Genomic DNA, 18,392 nt, shown 5'->3' with positions numbered 1-18,392 from the left:
AATTTATTACTGGTGTTGTTTTACACAACACAGTCCAAATTAGTTTTAGAAGTTCTAATAACAAAAATCTAACCCATGCATTGTTTTGAAGTGTGGTATTTCCAGCTGCTGAGATTATCCCACTTTGACAAAGTCTGACAACTGCTGCATGTAATTTTTTCTAAAGTAATGATTAAAACTTTTTAGGCCTTAAATGCATTTAGTAGATGGTTTGCATGAACACATTTCATACAAAGTGAGTTTGTTGTTGCTATTGCTGTTGACAGTCAGTGTATAAGTCAATGTTTGTCTTTTCTAAGGAGTAAAAAGCAGAGACACCACATTACTGACAAAGGGCCGTATAGTTAAAGCTACTTTTCCCAGTAGTGATGTATGGAAGTGAGAGCTGGACCATAAAGAAGGCTGATCATCAAAGAATTGATGCTTTTGAATTATGGTGCTGGAGGAGACTCTTGAGAGTCCCATGGACTGCAAGAAGATCAAACCTCTCCATTCTGAAGGAAATCAGCCCTGAGTGCTCACTGGAAGGACAGATAGTGAAGCTGAGGCTCCAATACTTTGGCTACCTCATGAGAAGAGAAGACTCCCTGGAAAAGACCCTGATGTTGGGAAAGATGGAGGGCACAAGGAGAAGGGGACGACAGAGGACGAGATGGTTGGGCAGTGTTCTCGAAGCTACCAGCATGAGTCTGACCAAACTGCAGGAGGCAGTGGAAGACAGGAGTGCCTGGCGTGCTCTGGTCCAGGGGGTCACGAAGAGTCGGACACGACTAAACGACTAAACAACAACAACAACAACAACAACAAGGAATAACTACTTCCTGACCAACAAACATTTATGAAGCCTCACATTTCTAGGTTAACTAAAATATTAGATAGGATAGGGAAGCTGAATCAGTGGTGGGTAATATCTTAAGATAATGCTCTTTATAAAACCTACAGAATCCCTGTACCCTGCCTCTACCTTTTATGATAGAGCCACATCTTGAAAGTCTTATCTCCTTCCCTGTTCTGATTTTAGAATTTATCTCAGCCCTTCTGTCTTTCTGCACCCTTCACAAGTGCTGTTGCATAAGTACCTGATTCAGTTCTCTGGAATGGCAGATATTTTGCTGAATATGCCAGATACTCAGTTACAGTGCGTATGCCCTTCTGACTTCTTGCAAAGGTGACCAAGATAAATATACTTTTGCAACCTTTGTACACAGAACAATTCTTGCAGCTCAAATGGATTCCATCTCTTAAAGATGTTGCTATGTTCTCTTATTAACTTTTTTGGATGCACATATACTGAATACCAAAATAAAGAAATCTGCTTTCCTGCACCTAAAAAAGCAACCTCAGTTGTTGAGCCCTATGAACAAACTTGTTAACAAATAATAATAATAATAATAATAATAATAATTTATTATTTATACCCCACCCATCTGGCTGGGTTTCCCCAGCCACTCTGGGCGGCTTCCATAGAAACCAAAAATACACTAAAATATCACAGATTAAAAACTTCCCTGAACAGGGCTGCCTTAAGATGTCTTCTGAATGTCAGGTAGTTATTTATCGCTTTGATATCTGATGGGAGGGCGTTCCACAAATGTTAAATGAGGACAGCATCTGTATGTAATAGTGAGATTTGATGCTTTTTTCTTTTTAAGTTGCCTGCATTTTCCTGTTTACAAAAAACATATGAAGCGACATGTAAATAGTGTACAACTCTATGCGAGTTTTTGCAATGCAGATGTCTCTTTTGTGTTGATAATTTTGTCACTGTAGACCTCTTCCTTCCCACAAGAGGGCAAAAGCAGAACTTTACAATATGATGTACTTGCTGTACACACAGTACAGAAGAAAAGCCTGTCTTTTCTGAAGGAGGAATTTAGTATTGAAAAGATTTAAAACTGAAATAAGAACTATTGAAGCAAAGATGCCCAGAGTTTTTGCACTGACAGATTTAAATATGCCACAGGCCCAGCTGTAACTTTAATGAGATTTTTGGACATTTTCTTTGAGGCTTTTCTGGATGAAGATTTTGGTGGGGAAACAAACCACAATCTGCCAAGTTACAAGAAGATCAGAACAAATGCTCTCTCATAGATTTTCAAGGATAAGGAGATAATTCTTCCCCTCTCCTCAACTGAATCCATGAATTAAAAAAACTGTTTTGTTTATTTTCTTCCTTATTTGTTGTAAATAAACATTGCTAAGAAACAGGGGGTTGCTATACCTTTACACAAGGGTTTTCTTACGCATAGCTTATTTCTTTTACAACTGTTAAGGAGAAAACAAAAATTGGAGTACCCTACTTAAAGGGTTTCCCAACTTTGTCAGGATCTGGTTCTGTGGGTCCAAAAACTGTCAGATTCAAGAAGAGACTGCAGCCAAGTTAAAGAGCAAAAGAGCAGCTATTAAGCCTGATGGTTAATTGTCACAACAATGTTTCAACTCCTAAGCAAGCAAGCAAAGAAGAAGAAGCCAGAACAAAGGTTACAACAACTTTTTAAAAGCAACCACAATTTCCCACAATGCATTTCAAGAAGCATCATAAAAATGTCAGAAACATGTCGATGACGGTAGAAATCTGAGTCCTATGTATGCCCCTTGTCACTCAAGGCAGTGATTATATACCTGTCTTTCATCTTTTAAAGAAAGTATTTTGTTTCCTTGATCTTGAATCAGTTGACATCATCTATTCTTGATGCACCTCGTGAATCCCATCCTGAGATAGGTTTTGTACATTTATTGTGAGTCTGATGGGCTTCTGTCTGGCTCTTTGACATGTGTGATATTGACCAATCTGCCCATCAGGAGGGGGATTTGGCGATTATGTCTGACCCTGTCCCACCCCCATGGCTACTCAGGTCTTCTCCCCTCTACCTGTGTACAGCATCTTTATTACCTTTAGAACTAAATGAATCCATTTATTCAGCTATTTTGGGTGAATTTCTATATTTCAGAAAATGCGGTTTCCTTGACTTATTCTGGTAAGATGGTTGTAGGCATTAGTTCCTGAGGGTTTAATGGGTTCACTGTGTATCCATGTGTGTACTTTGCTTCAAGACCCTGCAACGCCTCTGATACATTGGTTGCGTACCCAGCGCCATCTTTACCTGGGGGTGCAAGGGGTGCGGGGCACACAGGCGCCAAACTCTGGGGTGGCACCAATTGTATACCTACTGTATACTGATTGGTGGCAGTGAAAAGCAATGGAGCGAAAGTCTCTGCCCCCCCTCCGTCGCTCTATTACTCCATAGCATCAAATATTCCCGATAAGTCAGGAAACAAATCAGTTTTCCCCGCTGCATCGTCGTTACAGGTGAGCGATTTGGGAGGCCTTTCATCCCAGCTCCGCTTCCTTAGCTGTCATTTTCACCCAGTGCAAAATGGACTATGGAAAAGATAAAATGTTTTATCTTAAGCTCAAATGCTTGATCTTACAAATGTTTTATAACCAACGTGATACTGAGTTAGGACCTGAAAGACAGAAAGAAAAAGGTATTATTTCATCAATATTGCCCCAACTCTTGTGAGCAGAAAATATATGTAAACAGTTTAGGCAATTATCATCTGGAGTTAAAGCTACGTAGCACTGGCTTCTCAAATCTTGTCCCTTCAAAATTCCTTAGATGTTTAGGACACTTCAGCTTTTTTCTACTGGCTTGTGTAAAGTTGTGTGTGGAATATGTTATTACATAAGTCTTCATGGCTTCTTTCCTAAGTAGTTCTTCCAAGAATAGAGCATTATAAGCTCTACAGATCTCAAGTGGGCATAGTTAATTATTTTTCTCTGGTACACTTTTAATGGTTCACCATTGGTAAAGAAAATGCAGAACAGAAGTTTATTCTAGAAGGTTTTACAATATTGTGTGAAAAATCTTTTGGGTGCAGTGAACAGGCATAGTTTAAGGATACAGTATAGTGATTTGAAGCCGGGAAAGGGCATATTTGCTTTTCATGCAGAAGATTTTAGGTTCAATCCCTGGCTTATTCATGTACGATTGGGAAAGTCCCCCATCTTAAACTCTGGAGAGCCATTGTCAGTCAGTTTAGGCAGTGCTGAGATAGATGGACCACTGGAAAACAGCTGCCGATATGTTCCTACATGTGGTTTATGTGTACAACAGCTGCCATGCCCCATCAGTTCCAAAGAGGTGCCGAGAAAATAACATTTTTGAGTGTTTGTATATTCCCAAATAATTTTTTTTTTTAATGTTCAGTTTTGGAAAAATAGTTCAGTTCCATTAGTACTGGTGTTTTTCTTCTGGAAGCGGCTTTAAAAATAATAGATGTCACATGACGTGGTCTTCAGAATATTGTTCTACAAATAACTGCATACCATCTTCATTATATAGTTTCTTTTGAATGCTTTTACTAAGGTCCAGTCTTAATATTTTTCAAGCTAGAAAAAAGGAATGTATTCTGTAAAGCAGAATGGGAGCATGAGGGTGATTTCTGAACAAGTTTTGAATGTTTTCTGATTGACTTTCAGATTTGTAAAAAAAAACCCAACCCTTCCCTGTTACACAGAGGCTATCTCCACATAGGAAACCTTGTCTACTACAAAGCTCTCACCCACTGAAAATACTGTATTCATCATTTAGGAATTCCTAAATGTCTCAGTGCAACTCACTACACCTAAGATATTGTAGCAGTTAAAGGTGTTTTAGTAGGAATTCAGATGGCATGTCATATACTAGCATGTTTCTCTTGCCTCACAAAGGGTGTCATCATGTCTTGATGAATCAAACAAATTACTTTTTAGCTTATGAGAGCCAGAGGATATAGTCATGATAGTAGTTCAAAACGGCCACATATCTGCTCATCTGTGGAGTAAGATTCATAACCTCCAGATGGCCAGAAAAGGTAACTCTTGTACAATGAAATAATTCAATCGTCTTCTTTCAGGCTCTCACAAATGACTACTCCAGGTTTATGCTGCCTGGCTGACATATCAAGATGTCTATGTCTTGTGCTGATAACTTATGTGGACTTTGAATAAAATTTTGATATTATTTCCATTTTCTTACCTGGATAAAAATGCTTTTCAGTGGTCATTCTCTTGAGCAACATTCTTTTGTGTATCTATTCAGAAGTAAATCCCACTGAGTTCAGTGGGACTTACTCCCAAGTAAATGTGTATTGAATTGGAACCCAAACTGACTTTGGTTTTCACTGCTAGATCTTAAAATAGCGACCACATTTAGTTTATGTAATTTGGATTAAATGTTACAGATGGGAAGAAATATAATCTGGTACTTTCGAGGTCAACAGACTCTCCTTTTTATATGAATGCAATTAATTTAAAGAGGATTTTAACCACATGAATTCTGTTTGGGACTAAAGTGTGCTGTGTTTTCTAGCTGCTGAATGGTCTGATAGAATCATTAACAGAATACTGTTTCACCACTGATTTCGAGGACTTGAATGTGATTGATGGATTTGATTTTTTTAAGCATGAACACACATAGTGAACTTATGTATTAACTGATGCAAAGCTGGCATTCAATAGAAATGGACTGGATTTACCCATCCCTATTCTGCCAGGCTGTAAGCAACTCTCTTATAACTGTCACAGAAAGGAAAAATTTTGGAGACTGAGGTTATATCAACCATAGTTCTGGGCAGAGGACTAGAAAACTCAGCCCTTCACCACATTTCAGTTCCCAAAATTCTTTGGGGAAGCCATGACTGTTCTTCGGCATCTTGTATTAGCAAAGTGGATAAACTACATAAGATGGCAAAATGGGAGACAGGGATACTGCATTGCATGCCCTTTGAATTCATATTGCATATATCATTCTTCTTCCATTGTATAAAGTGAAATCTCATAGCAGATTGATACTTTTTGTGATTTTTCTTCCACTTCTGACACAACTCAGTACCTGGAACAATAGGAGGATCATAGGAACACAGGAAGCTGTCTTATCCTATTGGTCCATCTAGCTCAGTATTGTCTACAAGGACTGGAAGTAGCTCTCCAGGGTTTTAGGCTGAAGTCTTTCCCAGCCCTACTTGGAGGTGCTGTGAATTAAACCTGGGATCTTCTGCATGCAAGACAGATGCTCTATCGCTAAGCTATGGCCCTTTCCCATGTCAACGTAGACTGGGACAGACGTGTGAACATGTGGGCTAGGAAGAGCACATCTTTGTTTGAGACTGTCCTGCCACGTGATGCCCCAAATCTTCCTGACGCATATGGAAAACATTGAGGCTTTGCTCCTGGCGGGTTTATGTTGCCCATGACTCACTTCCATAAAGCAGTGTGCTCAACACACACGCCTGATAGACCTTCATCTTGGTATTGGTCATTAGCATCACATTATTGTATAGCCTTTTCAAGAGGCAAGCTATTTCCGTAGCTGCCTTGCTAATAGGCTTGCCCAGCTCAGTGTCAATAGAAAGGTTGCTGGTTATGGTGGAGCCCAGGCAGACAAAATTGTCTACCACCTCAAGTATGTGGTCAGCAATGCTGATGCTGGTGATGTCCTGACCAAAAACGTTGGTCTTCATCAGGCTGATGGAGAGGCCAAACTCCATTCAGGTTTGGACAGAATGGTTGATGAGCCTCTACAGAGCTTCCTCAAAGTGCACTATCAAGGCTGCATCTAATTAAAACATAAACATCTAATTAAGGAACGTAGCATCCATAACAATTAGTCACTGTATACAGAATGCTCATACCTAAGTCGTCTTCTTCACAACCATGCTAACTCCTTTACATATGCTTTCTTTAACTTTATCATTGTATTTCCTCTGTCTCTTGCTGCCATTGTCTTTTTCAAAGCCCCTAATGGGACAATGCCTTTTAATAATAATAATAATAATAAATTTTATTTATATCCCGCCCTCCCCAGCCGAAGCCGGGCTCAGGGTGGCTAACAACACTAAAACAGTACAACATTATAAAAACATTATAAAAATTAATTAAGATCAAAATTGATGGCAACCATAAACTAAAGTTTTGTAAAGATTGCCAAAGGAGGGAGTCAGGCTGCGCCCTGACCAAAGGCCAGGTGGAACAGCTCTGTCTTGCAGGCCCTGCGGAAAGATGTCAAGTCCTGCAGGGCCCTTGTCTCTTGTGACAGAGCGTTCCACCAAGTTGGAGCCGCAGCCGAAAAAGCCCTGGCTCTAGTTGAGGCCAGCCTAACCTCTCTGTGGCCTGGGACCTTCAAGGTGTTTTTATTTGAAGACCGTAAGTTCCTCTGTGGGGCATACCATTGTTTACCTGTCACTCACTGTAACTCAGGCCAACATTCTATTCCTCTTGTGTCTCATTCTTCTGCCCACTCTTCTGCCACAGAGTCCTTATCCCATTGACAGTTCCCTTGAGCCCCCCCCCCCCCCGATTTCACCTGCAGGGTCTTCTCATTAAAAGTTGACTGGGACATAGTTTGAGTTTCCTCTTCCTCTCTATCCTTCACTATATCAACTGAAACTCCAATCATTCTCCTTGGGCCCCTTAGTCATATTCACAATTTAATACATCAAAGCCAGAGCAAAGCTGTTACTTTGTACTGTGGGGAACTGTTGGTCCTTAACGGGTTTCCCGAACATTTTCTTTTCTACTGTCCATTGTACAACCAGCTATGCAAAGTAAGTAAGCAAGCAAACAAGCAAGCTTTGGCCCTTTTTTTCATTTTAACACAGAACTGAGTTTCTTAACATTAAAGGTAAAGGGACCCCTAACCATTAGGTCCAGTCGCGGATGACTCTGGGGTTGTGCACTCATCTCGCTTTATTGGCCGAGGGAGCCGGCGTACAGCTTCCGGGTCATGTGGCCAGCAGGACTAAGCCACTTCTGGCGAACCAGAGCAGCGCACGGAAATGCCATTTACCTTCCCGCTGGAGCGATACCTATTTATTTACTTGCACTTTGCACATGCTTTCGAACTGCTAGGTTGGCAGGAGCAGGAACCAAGCAATGGGAGCTCACCCCGTCACGGGGATTCGAACCGCCGACCTTCTGATCGGCAAGTCCTAGGCTCTGTGGTTTAACCCACAGTGCCACCCGTGTTTCTTAACATTGCAACCATACTAAAATGGACTGCAGAAAGTGTGACCCAGAGCGCCTAGTTAAGATTCAAAGGACATAGGAATGTAATGCAGACATTTCATCCTTCTCATCTTCTGTTGAACAACAGCACCCCTCACCATGCAGCAGCTTGGGAGAGTTTCAAAATTTGTTGTGGGGCATATGGATCTGTTGTTTGGTGAACAAGCTAAAAGCTTAATACTGCTCAGGCATGCATCTGCATTATGCCTAAAGCGTTTGCCAGAAAGGTGGCATTCTGACATTTTAATAAATAATAGTGTGTGAAACTGTGGTTCTAGCCCCACTTAACCAGGGAATTAGCTCCATTAAATTCAATGGGACTGTCATGGTCCGGTCTACGGGTGATCAAAGTCCCGGCTGAGGACGTCGGGACCGGGGGCAAGATGGTGGGGTGGGAGCAGGAATGAGAGTCCAGAAGCCAGGGATCCAAGGGTCAGGAAGCAGGGAGTCACAAAGTCATGGGCCGAGAAGCAAGGAATCAAGAAGCCAAGGTTTGAGGATCAGGAAGCAAGAAGCCAAATGCAGTAAGGCAGGAAACAAGTTGCTGTGGCAAAGAGCCGAAGGGAAATGCTGACCTTATATCCCTTCCCGGCTCTTGCCACCAGGTGCAGTGAGTTACCAAGGGGCCTCAGTCCTGTGAAGCCCTACTGGTCACAGGGCCTGGCTCCTGCCCGCACTCCTGACGGGGACTTTCTTCTGAGTAGATTGATATGCACTTTATCTGCATATGTTCAGATGATGAAGAAGCTCAACTAAAGATACTTTTTGCTACTGAGCTAACTATATCATCCGTTTTAAGTGGACTGGGTTTTGTGCACACTGCGTTATAATGAAGAGCTTCATTCTGACTGGATTTGAATTAGAACTCTTAAGAGTTCTACTTCCCTTCTTTGTTTAATGAGGAAGGCTCTCTTTACTTTCATGCCTCTCCCTCTTCCTCACCCCCTCTTTCATTTTATAGGAATGTAGGAAACTGCCTTCTACGGAGTCAGTCTCTTGGTTCTTCTCGCTCACTGTCATCTACACTACTGACAGCATCTCTCCAGGGTTTTGGACAAGGGTTCCCAGCCCTAGCTGGATGATTTAAAAATGTATTTTCTGAATTGGAAGCGTTCCTTTAAAATTGTACAGCTCAACTCCACCATGGGAAATAAAGGAATTATTCCTCTATTATTGATTTGTAGATGCAAATCTATGAGATGAGGCACTTTGTTGTGGGAAGAAACTGTATATACCTCATATACTTTCAGAGCAGTCTCCTGAGGAATGACGCATTAGGGAAAAAAATCAGTATTTTTTCAAGCTGCCTCATGAGTGATGACACTTTAGAACAAACATACAGCCATTTACTTTTTAAGTTAGCAACATTAAATTGCCTGCAAGTGGGTGAGGAAGACAATACACAAATGAGCTGAACATAGGTCCTATGTGACATGAGGAGCATCTTTTGATTTATGCTGGGAGTAAAAACTGTATATTCCCCCCGCCCAAATGAACAGGTTTACCATGCCAAGCAAATCTCAATCGTCCCACCTTTACATCTGTGAAAAGCTCCTACCCATTCACTGCCATGGGACAAAAATATTTTGTTTTCTTTGGCATTAAATTCACTAAGCAGCATTTCAAGGTTGGGCTGTTTACTACAATATGTGAGGCGAGATGAGGAACTTGAGGCCCTCCAGATTTTGCTGGATAACAAATCTCTGTCCATAAGCTGTGTTGGTTGAGACTGATGGAGTTCAGTAACATCTGAAGGGCTAAAGGTTCCTTTACTCCTGATCTAGGGGAACCAAAAGAAATGTATAGAAGGGGTTTTACAAAGAGGCTCTGAGTTTGTAAAAGTTTTCTCTTGTGCAAAATCATGGTGTTGTTTTTTCAAAGCAAGCTCTGAAAGTTCAAAGCAAGCTCTGAAAGTAGGATGTAGTCAGTGACCTGGTGACCATAGAAACTGAAGAGCACCAATGGCTTGGTTTTATGGAATTATTCACTTAGGAATAGTCTCACTCAACTGACTCAGTGAGATTATTCAAGAAGTGCAATTAACCCTCCTGCCTCTACTGCTCCCATTTGTAAACATGTATCTCACAGGAAATTGGTGAGGAGCAGATGTTAGGGGTCATCTATTGGCATTACTTGAAATGGTGATCTATAACTGAAATTGCCTGTGTGCTTATGAACCTCTGGGAAAACATATTTCAGCTCACCCTTTAATTATGCTCGCTTGGAAGCATGCTGTATTTTAATCCTAAACTGAAGTAACGTAAATGTAAATGCAAAAGAAATGACTTCATATTGTAATGGACGTGAAGGTGACTGTGAATAACAGTTTCCATAAAGCAGATTAAAAACTTTTATCTCTCAACACTTTCTAACAAAAGAGAGAGAGAGAGGAAATTTAATAATAGTTATCCAAAGAAGAAAACATTTCTTACTATTACTCCCTACCTGTGGCTCAATATTGGTGATTTTTGCTTTAGAGCTAAGGTTCTCAAATGTTCTGAGGAGGGGTCCAGTGAGTGGTCTTAGAACACAATATGCTGTAGCATTACAGAAGCTAATCAAGTATGGATCTGCTTAATAATCCTAGATGGAGTCTATTGAGAGCTGATGTAGATGTATACATACCTACATGTATCTACCATATATTCTGGAAAGTTGTTTGTTCTCTGGGAATTTGGATGCTCTTTGAGATATTTCCACCCAATTTGACATTAGGGTTGCTGTGGTGGTTTGGGCTGGATTGTGGGTCAGGATTTCCTTGGGTCAGGCTGGATCCCTGTGTCTGGGGGTTGGACTGTACACAGCCATAAAACTAACAGAGTGCAGTATTTATTTCTAAATCTCAATTTTTTAAAATTTATTTCTGGTTCCTTAGAATTGCTGGCCAACACTGTGTACTGTTTCAGCTAGTCTATTGTGTGTTTGGGAAAGTTTCTTGATTGCCTTTTTGCTACGCATTTGGACACCATTTTGCGTGGTGATGCCTGAGATCAAGGAGCAGTTTTTAATCATGTACCATTTTGAACCAAGGTGGTAGACTGAACCTTTTAAAACTGCACTGATTTCAAAATTGCACAGTTTTCTTTGTTTTTTTTTCTTATAATTTCAGAGCAACACCAGGTATAAGGCTGCTCATTTTAGACATATTTTTTAAAAACTGCTGCTGTGGGGAACTTCCTAAGTTAAGAAAGATGTACATACTGTACCTTTACCAAGAGAGTTTGAACGTCTACTAAGTAGCTTGGATGTGGCTATGACTTTGTGAAGAAAGGTTTTCCAGTCTTTGCTTCACTCTGCTTCTTTCCCTCCTCACCATCCGTATACTGGGGTTGCTGCTAGTGATCCTTGTCCGTCATGATCATCTCTTGTGTCTGACAGAGTACCAGACAGGCAGCTCACATAGCAGTTCCTCACAGGGCAGCACTGTATGGCCCGATCACAACTTTGCTGCTGAGGAATTGGGGTGCTCGGTTGCCTGCCACAAGCAACCAGACATGAGTTAAATGCCAAAGCTCATATAGCTCTTCAAATGCGTACTTGAGCAGGGGCAGCCAGTATGTTGTCCTCTTGATGTTGTTGGACTATAGCTGCATTGGCCTATTGGTCGCCGCCCCCATCGTTCTGCCCGGACGCTGAGGTCCAGCGCCGAGGGCCTTCTGGTGGTTCCCTCATTGCGAGAAGCAAAGCTACAGGGAACCAGGCAGAGGGCCTTCTCGGTAGTGGCGCCCGCCCTGTGGAACGCCCTCCCATCAGATGTCAAAGAGATAAACAACTACCTGACATTCAGAAGACATCTTAAGGCAGCCCTGTTCAGGGAAGTTTTTAATGTGTGACATTTTAGTGCATGTTTGGTCTCTGTGGAAGCTGCCCAGAGTGGCTGGGGAAACCCAGCCAGGTGGGCGTGGTGCAAATAATAATAATAATAATAATAATAATAATAATAATAATTATGGACTATAGTTCCAATAGACCATTGGCTGTCTGTGGCTGATGGTTCAACAAGATGATCTGAAGGGCACCATGTTGGTCACCCCTGTACTTGAGCGCAAAGGAGCTATCTGATTGCATTTCTCCCTAGCTGCTTATAGATCCTGTTACTTATTACTGTATATACCAACTTCATTTCCACTGAATGAGATTCTCAAAATGAGTGATACTAACAAACTTGCATCTCGGTCATCGTATCTTTTGTTCAAACTTGTCTGTTGCTCATGTACCTATTTAGTATAGCTTTTGGTTTAGAAGAAGAGCTTTGTTGTTGGTTTGAATAAAATGATTGCATTATTCAGCCTTTGATCAGGTACTAATTAACTCAAGTACTCTGTGTATAGGGATCAGGAAGATTGATAATCCAATAAAATGAATGGATTAGAGAGTAAATCCTTCATGCTTATCTATTTTTTGTAATACAAATGCCATTTCCAGGTGTTGTGCTTGTAAGATGTTTGGTTAAAAATGATATTTTCCTTCTAGGACTTTTTAGCTGCTTAGCTAATTGAATAATTGGACACTTTGCTAAAATGTTTTTCACAATGCTGGATCCAACAGGCTATTCACATTCTTATGATCTTAAGTAAACACACATTCAAGCCCTTTTCAGACCTTGCCTCTGAACCCAACAAAATGGTGGGAGGTGGAAGGGGCAGAATCAGTGTGCACAGCCGTACACTCCATTCACTCTTAAAACTTTGTCATGCCTGAGAAGGACTTTAGAGAGGTGAAACTGTGGTGCTGATTGAAGGAGAGAATAGATATTTCTAATGGAATAGAATCCCCACTTCATGAAGCAACATAATTAATATATAAAGTGTGTTTAAACATTAATTTTAAAAGATAGGCATAATAATTATGTAGAAATAACCTATAGCCTTACTATATATGTGTGTCCTTTTTCCTTTTCAGAGAGAGACCAAAGGCCAGTTTCTCATAGATCATGTTTGCAATCATTACAGTTTGCTGGAGAAAGACTACTTTGGCATTCGCTATGTGGATCCTGAAAAACAGCGGGTATGTATATGAACTCTGAACAGAGTGCATTTGTCAATTTGTGTCAGGTCTGTAAAACTGCTAAGCTGGCAAGCAGAACCAAGAATTTCTTCTCATTTTCTATCTGGTCTTTCATTGCCCTAGTATAGATTCCTCAAATTGTGATGTCATAAGCGTCAGGGGTAAGTGTTAAATTCCCATTTATTGAGTTGATGAGCAATCTGCAATATATTAGGACAAGTGCAAGAGTTCTCCTGTGTGGGATGGTTAGGACCCTGCCAGTCTCTGAGCTGAGATACATACTACAGTTGCCATGGGGATCAGTATCCCTGTGGTGGCTATAATGTGTAGCCTAGCTGTATCTCTTCCCTGTTGCTCTGTCAACCCTTTTTATAGCATGACCAGGGGAGCCACAAATGTAGAAGCTGAAGATCCACAGATCCACTTCCACATTATGCCACAGCATTTTGATGCTAGCCTTTTCATGGTCTGGAACATATATAAACAGTGCTGGATTTACGTACAAGCTAAACAAGCTATAGCTTAGGGCCCCACTCTCCCCCCCCCCCATTTCAGTTCAACAATTACTTTGATAAAATACATATTTTGTTATGTGCAAATGGCTTTAGATACCTATTAGGTCCATAAATTACCATATAGCATATATCCAACACAAAAAACAGTGACAATTTGTTGTTGACAAAGGACAGCTGGACATATAAAGGTCCCCATTACCTTCAGTAGCTTAGAGCCTCCTATATAAATATAGGAGTCTTATTATTATTGTTTTCACTATAGTTTATACCGTTAGAGCCACATTGGTATTTGGGTACCTTGAAACTAAGATAATGGTTTAAAAATAGACATTCAAAGAATTAGTGAATTAAAGAATTTAAGTTTTGCATATTGCTCCACATTTTAAATCAAATCATTCCCTCCCCACTGCTCTGGGTTAATCTTCTTAGATTATAATAGTGGGGTTATGAATATATAAATTGTGTTCTGAGAAGCTACACCCTAGAAGCTTGCAAATGTAATGCAAGATTTGTGACTGCAAATAAATCACAGGAACAATAAGGCTGGAAGATGCGGCTGGCGAGTGGCTGTTGCAAATCTTCAGCTTGCAAACAATAGAATCCTTAGAAAAGCTTCCAAACCCTTTTTCAAAACTATAAATCTTCCAGCAAAGGAAGCCTCCTAGTTTAAAATTATAACAATGGGAGCTATTTACTAGTGACCTCAGTAAATGACTATTAATATTGTGTATTACGGTAATAGGCAAACATTTAGTTTTATACTGTGTGAGTGGGAAAATTCTAACTGAGTGTTACTGTTGTGCATCACAGAAGTTGATGCACCCTTCCTGCTAAGGATTTGAAATAGCAATAGAAAAACTCCATCTTCTCATGCTTAACATCCTATTCATTTTAAATGAAGAAATAAAATTACTTCAATTTTTAGTGATTTTCCAAAAGTCCATTTTTAAATCTTCTGTATGGGGTTTTGATGTCCATTACATCTGTCAACCTCAAACCATAACACACATCAATCACTGCTAGTTGGAAACACTTTTTACCTCCCCTCCTTGGAAAATGAACTTAAGAGGTTTCCACGTGTGGACTTTGTCACTTGGTTTTGCATATATTATGCGCTTAAATTCCCATTGTATGTTGAACACTATATTAACTACTCTTTGGAATTGTATATTTTACCACTGTAAGCAGCTTTGAGACCGACATGGTGAAAGTGGGATATAAATTTGTAAATAGATGAATAAAGATAACATTAGGAATGCATTATTCTGTTTTTAAAAATAGACAAAAATACATTGAGCTATGGCAATGGCTATGCATATTGGGTTGAAAGCAATATGCTTGTCAAGATGCTTCAGATGTCCCCATGCCAATAAACATTATAAATAATACATGGAGATGTGCTTGCATGCTTTAGGTGACAAAGACTCATATCCCTTGCCTTCCTTTAAATGATCACTATACAGAAGCAACTGGTGATATTCTTGAGATGAGTGGCAAATTTAAAAACAGATTTTTAAACACCTTGGTAGTGTCTCCTGAGGCTACTAAAGTTTTTTGCTGGTTCAATAGTTTGATGCCCCCGCCGGCCTGCACACCGTCTCTGATTTCTGCTGCCTGAGTTTTGCATACAACCGAGTTTGCTTAATTGCAGTCTGTGCAGCTGCTTCTGCTTCCAGAACCATGTGGCTCAAACTCAGATTTATTGCTCGTATTAAAGGACTCATCATGTTTATGAGTGCATTAGTTGTTTGCTGAATTGCACAAAAGTCAAGGATCTTCAAATGGAAGAGCTAACAAGCACACTTGGTTGGATAGCATTGCCTCCCAATAATATTTTTATATCATTGGCAACATTTATTCTTTTGAATTGATTTCTGTCAGAGCTTTATTTCTCGCCCAGTTTGCCTCTTTTTTCTTACAGTTTGTCCTTTTTTCCTTATGAAATTCATACAAAAGAATGTCTTGGTTTGGAGTAAAATTGACAAAAACCCCTACAGAATTATGCACATAGGAGCCCAGGAAAATAATCCTTTGCGCTGTTGCATTGACTGGTAATAACTTGGACAACTTGCTTTCTCACCTGTACAGCTGACCGCAAAACAGCTTACAATGTGAAAAGTATTTGTTTGTGACCTATATTAAAGCTCATCTGGACCAAACCTTTTGGAGGGATAGCTTTTGAATTTATGTAGTCAACTGATGCGTTATCTGCTTTTACGCAGCAGTTGTGGCACTGTTAAGGATGAAATGACAGCATGTACAATTTTCCCAAACCAGTAATTTTGGAAGACTCCTGCAGAGTAGCTAGAAGGAAGAAAGGAGAATAGTCTGCAGAAAACAGAAGTGAGAACACCGGATTTCTGTCTATGAGCAAACAATATTACTTCTTTTACCAGTTTCCCAAGTGAAAAGAACACCTACAAATTGTAGCCACAAAGGAAGTGCTGCCTGGAATTGTAGGCTATCACAATGGGCACCATGTAGAAGATTCTCTCTCTCCCTCACCCCAAATTTCCCTTGTAGTGTGTATTTGCTTGGGCCATTACTTTGCCAGATTGGTTCGTAGTTGAGGATGACTTTAGCAATTCTAAAGAATCTTTTAAAGTAAAGTAACATCTAAAAAAATGTCCTTTGGTTAAGGTAACCATTTACATGTGTCCCTCCCAAAAAAAAAGAGGCAGGGGGAGAGAAAGGAAGAAAGGAAGGACAGAATGAAAGAAATCACCAAAAAGGAGGAAGAAAGAGGGCACAGACTAATATAAAATTTGCATATGCTGATTTATTTGTATAGATGCAAATTCAGAAAGCATTGCTTTAGAAGGCATGTAGTTTAAACATAAATACAAGGCATCTCACTGTAGCAGGAAAAACTACAACCAGGAGGTGTGTTTTGTGCCTGTTCAGTCTGCTGTCCAAATGCTAACTGTGGATGGGGAAATGCAAAGCCTGGTCTCCTTTTTATGATTCTTTGTCCTGAAACTGAACTTGGAGCAGCTGACCCTAAAATAGAGGTATGTCCTCTGTAAAGTAGGTCACATGGTCTTCCAAACAAAGGCCAAGATTTTTCTGGACCAGAGCCTTCATCAGATACATATATTAGAAGTGGGTTCTGGTCCATGACGGCCTATGCTACAATACATCTATTCATATCTAAGAGGCTATAAGACTCTGTTTAAATTAGGGGTGGGAAACCAGTGGTCTTGCAGGTGTTGTTGGAGTGCATGTCCTATCAGCCACAGCCAGCATGACCAATGGTCAGGGATGATGAGAGCTATAGTTGAGCAACTGTATATATGTGTGTGTGTTTCTGTTGAAAGGGCACAATGCAAAGCAGATTGTGAGTGGCATTGCCTGTGAGTAATGCTGGCAATATTTCAAGTACGTCTGGCAGTAATAAACAAGGCTTTTAAATATTTAGTTCCCACCAAGTGGCAAATCTATTATGATGGCTGTTAAGTTGGTACGCTGGGATTTCCATGCTTCTATAATGTACCCTCTCATGGCTTAAAGCATGTTTCGCTTCTGAAAAATAGTGCTAGTATTTCTGCATAGTTTCCGCATTCCTGGGTCTAGGGAACATTTTGAAATTCAGTTTATTTTGTGTTTTCTAATTTGGAGGTGGGTAGCACTCTTAGATGTTCAGAAACCTCTTTAGGTACTTAGCTATGTTTAGATCTTTACAAAGAAAGCAAACAAATTTTCTGACTGCATGAAATGACAGGAACAATATAATTTTAAAGAATTTTAAAAGTCATTCCATTTAATCCCAACAAATCTTAAGACTTCTGCCATAAAAGTCTATCTCATTGTTTGCAGTTGTAGCAAACCTTCCTGAAGCAACCACCCCACCCCATTTTATTTAACTGAATATTGAAACAAATCATTCAGCGCTGCAACATTCTGGCACTTCGAAATTTATTTAATATAGAACTTGTATCTTTGAAAATGAAACGTGAATGGAAGGTTAAGCAATGCAGTTTTTTTTACTATATTTGTTATCTTCATCTGAATCATGCCACACAGCACCTTTTGCATAACGCCAAAGCACATTTGGTACATACTGCACTGACAATGCAGAATTCTCTGGAGGTGTCAACAAAACTGTAGATGTGGCGACTGAGCAGAAACCGTATACCTGGATTTTCTGCAAGCTTTTACAGAGTTATGTACTTCCCTTGTACCCTGTGGGTTAGGCTGATTATGGGCCCAAGGCCACTCAGTGAAGTGTTTATTCTGCCAAGGGTGGCTGTTCTGCTGGCAGACATTGTTGGATTGCACCACAGACCATGCAGGTGTTCGTTCAGCTGAACCAACCACTATGCATCTTTATTTACTCATCCTGTATCTAGTAATCCAGTTGTCTAAATCACGCTAAACGTCAGGAAGAACTTTTTGACAGTAAGAGCTGTTTGACAGTGGAATGGAATCTCTTGGTTGTGCTTCGAGGCCCCCAAGCCCTTCCCCTGAAAATAACTTTACACTGCCACATAATTTTAGTTTAAGTTATTGGGCAAAATTTAGGCCACAACTTTATTGATTACAGCAAAGTGAGCGGTGTTGGCTTAGGCATTGGCAACAGACTATAACTGACTCCTGCCTCTCTGGCTGGAAGTCTGAAAGGGTAAACGCCAAACGAGGGAGCAACATCGATGAAGACCAACGAAGCTCACCCCAGGGTTCCTGTGGTCCTGGCATGGCCCTAGCCCCTCAAGTGGACTTTGAACAAGATCCAGGACCCCCAGATTCCTTTACTGGAATACCCTTATTCATGGAGGGGCAGTTGATGGCCGCACCTCCCCTCCCACACACGTCAATAAGCCAAT

The 18,392-nt window shown here is 40.4% G+C and overlaps 1 protein-coding gene across 2 annotated transcripts in view; it reads left to right on the top strand.

The window, feature by feature from the left end:
* Positions 1-18,392, top strand: part of FRMD3 (FERM domain containing 3) — a 136,963-nt gene that overhangs the window by 46,056 nt on the left and 72,515 nt on the right. For both annotated transcript variants that reach the window (XM_083702029.1, XM_083702028.1), the window contains one exon: positions 12,950-13,054. In XM_083702029.1, the coding sequence (XP_083558155.1) occupies positions 12,950-13,054 (105 nt within the window). The remainder of the gene's footprint in view (positions 1-12,949; positions 13,055-18,392) is intronic.

The sequence above is a fragment of the Podarcis gaigeae genome (assembly GCF_964106915.1).
Source record: "Podarcis gaigeae genome assembly, chromosome: 11".
Lineage (NCBI taxonomy): Eukaryota > Metazoa > Chordata > Lepidosauria > Squamata > Lacertidae > Podarcis > Podarcis gaigeae.
This window is presented reverse-complemented; position numbering and strand designations above follow the sequence as displayed.